At 46.5% G+C, this 9,985-nt stretch overlaps 1 protein-coding gene across 3 annotated transcripts in view; it reads right to left on the minus strand.

Annotated features, from left to right (window-relative positions):
- Positions 1 to 9,985, minus strand: part of SCEL (sciellin) — a 98,219-nt gene that overhangs the window by 78,120 nt on the left and 10,114 nt on the right. For all 3 annotated transcript variants that reach the window (XM_019529775.1, XM_019529774.1, XM_019529773.1), the window contains exon 2: positions 2,790 to 2,859. In XM_019529775.1, the coding sequence (XP_019385320.1) occupies positions 2,790 to 2,829 (40 nt within the window). In that variant the 5' untranslated portion in view covers positions 2,830 to 2,859. The remainder of the gene's footprint in view (positions 1 to 2,789; positions 2,860 to 9,985) is intronic.

The raw sequence follows: 9,985 nt of genomic DNA on the forward strand, positions 1-9,985 counted from the left end.
CTGCTTGAGATGCATCTGTGGATGCATGACAAGGTGTAGTTGGCCTTCCTGACTGTGTGAGAGCACACAGCGATAAGCAGTGAGCTCCCGCAGATGCTGCTAGCACTGTCAGTGGTAGGATGAGGGGGGCAGGGTGACAAGTACCAACCAGGGGTTGGCAACCACCCGCAGACACCGCCAGCAGTGTCGGTGATGGTAGGGGTGGTGGCGAGTGGCAACCACCTGTAGGCACTGCTGACAGTATTGGCGGTACCTTTTCATAGGGGGTGCACCGCCACACTCAGGGGGTGCACATGCACCCGTACGTACCTCCTCCCTACACATCACCAGTGATTGTGGGAAATCTTGATTCAAATCCCTGTCCTGAATCAGAAAGAGATTGAATCTGAGATATTTTTAGTCTGGTGATAGGACGCTTACTGAAAGGACAGGAGTCCTGATTTCTAGTCCATGTCCAATGGCAGTGGAACCCAACCTTTTAGGTAGATGCACAACTAAGCCTGGACACTTCCCAAGTGCCACGCCAATCCCCTCACCTTTCCCGATTTGCTACTCTGCTTTCTGCTCCCTGCCTTATCTGCTGCTGTACTCCCTTCTCTTTCTGCCATATGCCTCACACAGGGGCCAGCATGAATGTCACAGGTTGCCACTTCTGTCCCAGGGAATATTTATTTACACGAAGTGAAACATTGTCAGTGGGAAAGATTTAGAATTTTCCTTGCCCCAGAATAACCTATCACACAGGTTAAGTACAGACATTCAAAAAGCCCGAGCCTGAATTGATTCAATCTTTGCAGGTTAGTCTAATCTACATAGATTTAACTGATTTGCAAGTGAATAGACATTCACTTTTGATTCTGGAAATGCAGCCACATGCTTGCAGCAGCTCAGGCTAGAAGCCAGGGGGTGCTAGAGCAGGGAAGGCAATTATTTCGGCTGGAGGGCTGCGTAACAAGTTTTGGTGAGCTGCTGAGGCCCGCAATGGTAGGTCCTCCCCTTGACAGTTGCCCCGGTCAGTTGCCATCTTGGGTTTGGAAATCCTGGTGCCCTAACCCCCAACCTCTGCCACCAGAAGTCCCTCCTTTGCCCCCGGAAGTACTTCTTTTGGGAAGAGGGGTTTACCATCTTTGAATCAGGAAAAAAAACAAATCATATACTAAAAATCAAACATCTAAAATAATATATTTTATTTCCAAGAGTATTTTTGCCCTTATTTGTGTGGGTTTGAAAAGTGTATATAGAGGTGATTGCATAATAGCTCATAATAAAGGCTTACTCTTGTATATTGTGTGTAGGGTGTGGTTGGGCTGGAAGTATGTGTGGTGAACTGTGGCAAGGGTGTGGGGGAGGGTATGAGTGGGTGTGATGTTTGTGGGGGGCTTGATTGTGTGTGGGGGAGGGGGTATGCATATGGTGGGGTGGGTGTGGGAGCCACACACACACATGCACATCCCCCACCCTGCAATAGCCCAGAGCTCATGCACTCTGCAGCTCCTCCCCACCACTGCCAACAGCTCACAGCCCCCAGCCCTGACCCCACCCCATGCCTGCTCCAGACTCAACTCAACCAGAGCAAATCAGCCAGGACCTACACACGGAGCCCACCCCATGCCCACTCTGGACCATCCACCCATGCTGAGCAGCAGTGCCCCACTCCCCCCTGCTGCCAGGCCCTTCTTGCTGCAGCCACCTGGAGCCTGCACCCAGGCTGCCCTGCAGCTCCTCTCTTCTCTGTCACCAACACTGATGCCTCTGGCCCACCCAGCAGAGCAGCAGTGGCAGCACAAAGGAGCCATAGGGCAGCCCAGGCAGGGCTCCGGACAGCTACAGCAAGAAGGGCCCAGCAGCAGCAAGGAGAAGGGGCTGCTTTTCCCCTGTGCTGAGCTGCAGTTTCTACCTAACTGCTGCCATTGCTGCTGATGCTCAGCATGGGTGGGTAAGTCCAGAGCAGGCATGGGGCAGGCTGGGGCTTAGCTATGTGCATGGGTCCCCACCAGCACCACGGGGCTGGGGCCAGCAGTGGCGGCAGCAAGAAGGAGTTGCTGCCACCTGGGCTGCCTAGAAAGGTAGTGTCGCTGCGGAGCTGCCCCAGCCATATGGCATGCTCAGGGAGTGCCAGGATAGTACCTGGGCCAAGTGGGACCAAGGCACCCACCAGGGGTTGGACAAAGTCCTCCATAGGCTGGATCTGGCCCATGGGCCATATTTTCCCCAGCCCTATTTATGCAGTTTAAGAAAACCTGCAAATATCAAATCAATTTAGCCTCAGGCTTTTTGACTGTCTGTACTTAGCCACGAAGTTCCAAGGAGCAGCCCTTTCTTCTCTCTCTCAGCAAAATTTCCTTTGCCCATTGCCTGACCTTTTGCTTCCTTAACCAGCTGTTCAACATGTCCCTCACTGGGCTGCTCCTTATTCCCCATAGTAACCACAGGCATCAGCAAGTAGAAAGCATCTCTGACCCTGCTGTTTCTCTCTCCCCATCACCACCTTCCTTCTGTGGTGTTGGCATACACAGCCCTTCAGCCAGAAAGAGTGCTGATAAAAATCAAACAGTTCTGCAGCTTCTGCCTCCCAAGTGGATCCTCATTTGCATTGCCCGTTCAAATAATTAGTCTGCCCTTCTTAGAATATGGACATGGGGAGGAAGGGACCCTGTTTAAATAAGAACAAGCAGGGCTAACTAGCACTTGAATCAATCATATACTGCATAAATGCAAAGAGAAGAACTTTGTTTCTGCAATAGTCTAAATGCTTTGGAAGTAGGAAAATAAATCAGCAGCAGCATTACCGGTTTGATTAGATGATTTTCGAATGCTGAATGTTGACATTTTATTCAGTGATGAATCCTTCTGAAAGATCTAAAGGAAACATAAATGTATAAACATAAACATATACATATGCATCTGCGTGTGTGTGTGCGTGTGTGTGTGTGTACACATTCTCATGAGATTAAGGTGCAGCCACAAAGTCAGATGAGGTTTGTTTGTTATCTTAACCAACATGTCTATGCAAGTTAGTAAAAATGTAACAGAGGAAATCAGATTCTATTAATATCTGAAAGAAAAAATCCCATCTGAGTGAGTCTTACTGAAATTAGTGGAATGTTGTCCATTGATTTGAATGGGACTTGTGTTGGACACTAAGGCTTCACATTTTCCATTTTAATTCATTCCTTATGAATGAATTTTCATAAAATAAAATAAGCAAGAAAAATCAAAATAAAATTCATGAAATAGTGAAACATTCATAAAAAATAAGAAACCTAGAAAAGTGCTGAGCAGTGAAATATCACCCATTATTTGACTTTTACCAAGTTTTAACACAAATAACTAGATTTTCAAGACACACCTGCTGTTTCTTCAAATGTGAAAACAGTGAAACAGAAGTATTCAAGTTTCAAAGATTCCAAAAGACTTGCACAATCTGAGATTTCAGTAGGGTCTAAATTGTTCAATACTATGATAGCTTTGGAAATGAATGTGTGTGTACAAAAAAAATCTGAAAAATTTAGCTTTTGCAAATACACTTACAATCATTTCTTAATTTGAAATATTATTTCTATTAAAAACAAAACTGGTTTTCCAGGTTCACTAGGTATGAAAAACAAGATATTTATGCAATGAGAAGATTCTCAAGATTGGTAATAGACTAATGGTGTTTAAGGCAGGGTGTGCGTAAGTGTTTGGCCATGACAAGGAAACAAAACAAAATGCCATTCCTTATTGTTCTGTGCCCTAGGCTTTCTTCTCAGGCCTGTTCCTTCCTCCTCTCATTCAGAAGCAGCAAATGTGTGACAGACTAACTCATTCATACCTCCCTAAACTGGGCTTAAATCAGCATAGCTGCAGTAGCCTAGAGCTCAGTAATGGGATGCATAGCCCACCTGAGAACCTGGGTAAATACTTGAATGGCTAGCCCACACCAAGCTCCATACTAACTAGCCTACACTTGATTTTAGCTAAAACTATCATTCTTTACCTAAGCTAGCTTGGGTATGTCCATGTGAGCTGTAGTCATAACTTTTGAAAGCAGTATTGACATACATTTTGCCTCCTTTCTCGCCCCACCCCACCCCTTTCCTCACCATTGGTATCCTTTCATCATGGTATCTTTCCTCTCCCTCTCTGTCCTGTATCTTCTGCCCTGTTCCCTTTCAACTTCTGCACTTGATCTACCATTTCCTTACACCTGTTAGACTTGTGCATGGTGAGGGTACCCACAGAGGACTTCATTACTTGATGGGATGTAATATATTATAGATTTCATAGACATTCAGGCTGGAAGGGCCCTGGGAGGATCACTGAATCCAGCCCCCTGCCCCAGGGTCAGGAAGTCAGCAGGGATCATAGGATCCCAGCAAGATAAACAGGTGTGGATGCTTTACCCCAGAGTTTGGTGTCATCAGTGAACTTGGCCAGTCCGCTTCTGACACCAATGTCCACATCATTGATGAAGATGTTAAAAAGTATAGGCCCAAGGACAGAGCCTTGAGGGACCCCACTGGTCACAGCGCACCATGACAATTGACTTCCATCAACCACCACCCTTTGGGTCCTACCGTGGAGCCATTTCCCCAGCCAGTGGATCGTGGTGAGGTCAAGGCTGCAGTTAGCCAGTTTTGCCAAGAGGTGATCATGGGGTACCAGATCGAAGGCTTTTTTAAAGTCAAGATATATGACATCAATCTCTTCCCCCTTGTCCAGGTGATAAGTCACCTGGTCGTAAAAGGAAATGAGCAAAACCTACCTGCAACAAACGCATGCTGGGTATCCCTCAGGATATTGCCTTCAACTAGTTTTTTAAGGATGGCCTCTTTGATAATCTTTTCCAAAACCTTCCCCAGGATAGAGGTCAGGCTTATGGGTATGTAGTTTGCTGGATCTACTTTCCTCCCCTTCTTGAAGACAGGCACCACATTGGCCCTCCTCCAATCTTTGGGCACCTCACCAGAGCACCAGGAGTTCTCAAAGATCCGTGCCAGGGGCTGAGCTATGATGCTTGCCAGCTCCTTGAGTACTCTTGGGTGTAAACTCTTAGGGCCAGCTGACTTGACAGTATCCAGCCTGTCAAGGTGTTCCTTCACAAGGTCAGCTTTGATGGAGGGTAAAGAATCTCCCTCACCCGGGCCTCCCTGTCCCGCAGCAGGCAGGGGCATCCCATGGGGCTGGTGAAAAGCTGATGCAAAGTACCCATTTAGCAAGTTTGCTTTTTCCTGGGCATCAGTTGTCCCATCTGGTTTAGCAGGGGTCCAGTGTTGCCCTTGCTTTTGCTCCAGCTCCCTGGAGTAGTAGGACATTATATTTTGAGGTGGGGCTTGAAATGCTCATGGGTTTGCCTTTCCTTTTGTCAAGCTCCACAGGTCAAGTGGCCTGCAGTTTAGTGGAAAGCAGCTTTCTGTTATGCAAGAACTTTCAAGAGACTGGCATTTTTTCCTGAGAACATAAGAAAGGACATAAGCCCTCCCTAATATTTTTGCAAGCTGAAAATCTGGAGAGAAAAAAATGTGCATGTTTCAAAATGTTTCATGTTGATTATATAAAACCAAATTAATCTGATGTCAGTCTTTTATTTTTAACTTATTTTTAGCAAGCTAGAATAAATTGACTAATATTTCTAAACAAAATATTATTAAAATAAAACTTGTTATTAGTTGTCAAAAATGACTTTTTGGAAAATGTCAGGGTTCTTTTCAGGGAAAAAATCTTCCGAGTTAAGAAATGTATCAAAACTGAACTTTTCCAGAAAACAGTTTCAGTTTTGATAAATGAGTATTAATACAGAAGTGTTATTGGAAATTCCTGACCAGTTCCTGTAAGTAGCCTCTTTAAATTTAAAAAAAGCAGGAAAAATAGTACTCTAAGACGACAGAGACATCTGAAAATAGAACCGTTCCTGGTTTTCTCAGCTGCACACGTAATTGCATTCATTTATAAAAAGTGAGATTATATTGTTCATTAATATCAGGGCAGAGAAGGGCATGAGAATGGCAGACATGAGTCAGGGAACTAGCGGGTCTGGGTTTTTTTTTAATCTGGAGTGGAGGTGTGTGACATTCCATCTTCCATTCTTTTTCCAACAATACCAGCTCTGACTGCGTAGCATTTAAAACTAAAGAAAATTAGAATTGAGAAGGTGAACTGCATTTGCTACAGTTTTACCCTTGTAACTGATCTCTGCAGAGTCATGCAGTGAAAAAAGTTAAAATCCCTGATGTACTGAAGCAGCCAGACCCAGTTTTAAACAAACAGGTATATTTTCATAAGCATCTGAAAAAAACCCCAAAATGTATGAGCCTGAAAAATCTTTGTATTCCTTATTCAGTGGTGAGATTTCAGTTGTGTGTGCCAGTTTAAAGCTCTGGCATGTTGATACTAAAACATTTAACAACAACCCTTCCCTTGGTTTATTTGTTGGTACAAAGCACTCACAGGCACTGTGCAATGTTCAGGACATGTGCTTGCATGATTTAGCTCCCACCCAGTAAAAATATGCTCAAGGCTATAGTGAATTTCATCAATTCTGTAATACTCTTTGGAATGCTGCCAACATATTTTAAGGAGAGAGGCACTAAATAGGTAAGAGGGCTCCAGATCCTTGACCTGGGCGATAGTGATCATCGCTTGCTGGAATTCACCATCCAGCCCAAGGTGTCAAGGGCCTGCAGCAAGGCAGTAGCCCTAGACTTTAAGAGGGCCAGCTTCAATGAGTTGAGGTGATTAGTGGGAGAGGCGCTGGGGTCCTCAAGAGTAGGGGAACTCAGTGCCCAAGATGCTCAAGATGAGTGGTTTTTCCTTAAGGAGACAATACTCAGAGCCCAAGGGGTGACAATCCCAACAAGAAGCAAGGGGGGCAGGAGTGCCCAAAAGCCTCCCTGGCTCACCAAGAGCATTTGTGAATGCTTGACTGCCAAAAAGGAGGCGTACACCCGGTGGAAGGGTGGAGCTATCACCAAAGAGGAGTACGCCTCCACCGCTTGGGTCTGTAGGGGGGCTGTTAGAAAAGCTAAGGCAGATACCGAGCTAGGGCTAGCGTCAAGGATCAAAGATAATAAAAAGTCCTTTTTTTAAATATATAGGGAGAATGAAGAAGGCACCAGGTAATGTGGGGCCCCTGCAGGATATGTTTGGCAATCTGGTGGTTGCACCAGAGGAGAAAGCAGACCTCTTTAACAAATTCTTTGCCTCCATTTTCTTGTGCGGGGACCGGGACTCCCTGACCAAGATTCCAGATAGATTTGGGAGAAACGCCGCCAGGCCTAAGGTCAGTGAGGACCGGGTTAGAGCTTCTGGAGGGGCTGGACGTGTTCAAATCAGCAGGTCCAGATGCTCTGCACCCCAGGGTGTTGAGGGAATTGGCAGGGGTTATTGCAGGGCCCCTGGCACGGCTTTTCAAGCACTTGTGGTGCTCTGGCCAGGTGCCAGATGACTGGAAGAAAGCCAACATGGTCCCCATCTTTAAAAAAGGAAGAGGGAGGACCCGGGCAATTACAGGTAGTTTTACTTTAACCCTGGGGAAACTCTTTGAGCAGATTATCAAGGAGCACATCTGTGATGGGCCAGCAACAGGGATAATGCCCAAAGGCAACCAGCACGGTTTCATTAGGGGCAGGTCCTGTCAGACCAAATGGATTGCCTTATATGATCAGTTCACAAAAGCATTGGACGCAGGTGTTGTGGTGGATGTAGTCTTTCTGAATTTCAGCAAGGCCTTTGACATGGTCTCCCACCTCATTCTCATTAAAAAACTAGGCAACTGTGGCATTGATGCCTACACAGTCAAATGGATTGCAAATTGGCTGAAGGGTCATACTCAGAGGGTGGTGGTGGACAGGTCTTTTTCGTCCTGGAGGGAAGTGGGCAGTGGGGTCCCCCAGGGCTTGGTCCTTGGGCCCGCACTAATTTCTTTTTGAATGACTTGGATGAGGGGATGAAAATCAGCCTATTTAAATTTGCTGATGATACCAAGATTTGGAGTGAGATGGGCATGCTAGTAGGGAAGCACAGATTACAGCAGGACCTGGACAGGTTACAGGGGTGGGCTAACGTAAAAAAGGATGGGTTTCAATACTGACAAGTGCAGGGTGCTGCACTTGGGAAGTAGGAACCAGTAGCACACTTACCAGCTGGGAAACTCCCTTCACAAGAGCATGGGCCAACAATGTGAGGTCATAGTCAGGGCTAACCGTACCTTGTCGTGCATCCACAGATGCATCTCAAGCAGGGCCAAGGAGGTGATTCTCCCCCTCTATGTGACACTGGGCAGGTCGCAGCTGGAGTACTGCATCCATTTCTGGGCACCGTGCTTCAGGAGGGATGTGGACAGCATTGAGATGGTCCAGAGGAGGGCCACCCACATGATCCAGGGACAGCAGGGAAGACCCTACGAAGAGAGGCTACGGGACCTTAACCTGTTCAGCCTTCATAAGAGAAGGCTGAGGGGGGACCTGGTGGCCATCTATAAACTCACTAGGGGGAACCAGTGGGGTTTGGGAGAGACCTTGTTCCCCCTAGCGCCCCCTGGGGTAACAAGGAATAACGGCCTCAGGTTGTTAGAGAGTAGGTTCAGACTAGACATCTGAAGGCACTACTTCAGAGTCAGGGCAGCTAGGATCTAGAACCAACTTCCAAGGGAAGTGGTGATGGCTCCTACCCTGGGGGTCTTTAAGAGGAGGCTTGACGTCTACCTGGTTGGGGTCCTTTGAGCCCAGTTTTTCTCTTCTGCCCAGGGCAGAGGGTCGGATCTGATGATATACAAGGTCCATTCTGACCCTACTTCTATGAATCTATTAATTTCCCAGGAGTGATTCAGGGAACCGTTATCAAACAGGCATTTTGGGTTAGTAGCTAATTTTACCCTATGTTTTACGGTTCCTAAATTGCTATGGTCACAGAGAAACAAAGTGATAGAAAAGGGTCTGGTTCCCCACCCCCCCTTTTTTTTTTAAATGTAGGAGGAACTGGCTAACTGATATTGCTCATCAAGTTCCTGAACAACAAAAGGAATGAGGACATTTTGGCAAGTCTGATAACCAATCAGATCTGGCAATGTTTCATTTGGGAAAGCCCAGCTTTTTTAATAGAAGTAGATTTAATAGAAGTACATCTTTCAATACAGTTTTTGATATATTTCATAAGCAATTTGCTCAGAGAAGTGATTCCCAAAACTTTGGAAGCTGACCTCTGCCTCAGAAAAATTAAACCACCTGAAACCTCAATGTGTGATGTTAAAACCTCTACGTTCTAGCTCATACCTCTGTCATGAGTTTAGGATAAACAGGTCTATATAATAGGATTCCCCCTTGGGCCAGGTACAGATGTTCAAAATGCCTGAGCAGGGATCAATCTAACTTACATGGTATTCTGTAAGCGACCTATGTTACATCAGTAGAGAACAGAATATATGTTCACCCTTTCGTGGGGGTGTGGGGTGGAAATGCAGTCTGCCTGTACTGGCTAAGGCCAGCAGGTTGAGGGCACTCTTGCACACTTCCCAGAAGGCCCCACAAGCTCCCTGGGATAGCAGAGACTGCCAAGCACAGCCAACTGCCTGGTCCACTTCCGATTGGCTGTCAAACATGAGTGAACACACCCCTAACCCCCTGCCATGTCAATGCAGTCCCTGCCTGCTCCTGAAGTTTCCAGCAGCATAGTTTCATAGTTAGTAGGGTCAGAAGGGACCTGAGCAGATCATTGAGTCCAACGCCCTGCCATGGCAGGAAAAAGTACTGGGGTCATACGACCCCAGAAAGGTGATTGTCAAGCCTTGTCTTAAAGACCCCCAGGGTAGGAGCCAGCACCACTTTGCTTGGAAGTTGGTTCTAGATCCTAGCCACCCTGACAGTGAAGTAGCACCTCCTGATGTCTAATTTGAATTTGCCCTCTGCCAGCTTGTGACCATTATTTCTAGTCACTCCTGGTAGTGCTCGGGGGAACAGGGACTCCCCCAATGCCTGCTGGTCTCCTCTGACTAGTTTGTAACAGGCCA

The sequence above is a fragment of the Crocodylus porosus genome, unplaced genomic scaffold, assembly GCF_001723895.1.
Source record: "Crocodylus porosus isolate Cpor-Errol unplaced genomic scaffold, CroPor_comp1, whole genome shotgun sequence".
Taxonomy (NCBI): domain Eukaryota; kingdom Metazoa; phylum Chordata; order Crocodylia; family Crocodylidae; genus Crocodylus; species Crocodylus porosus.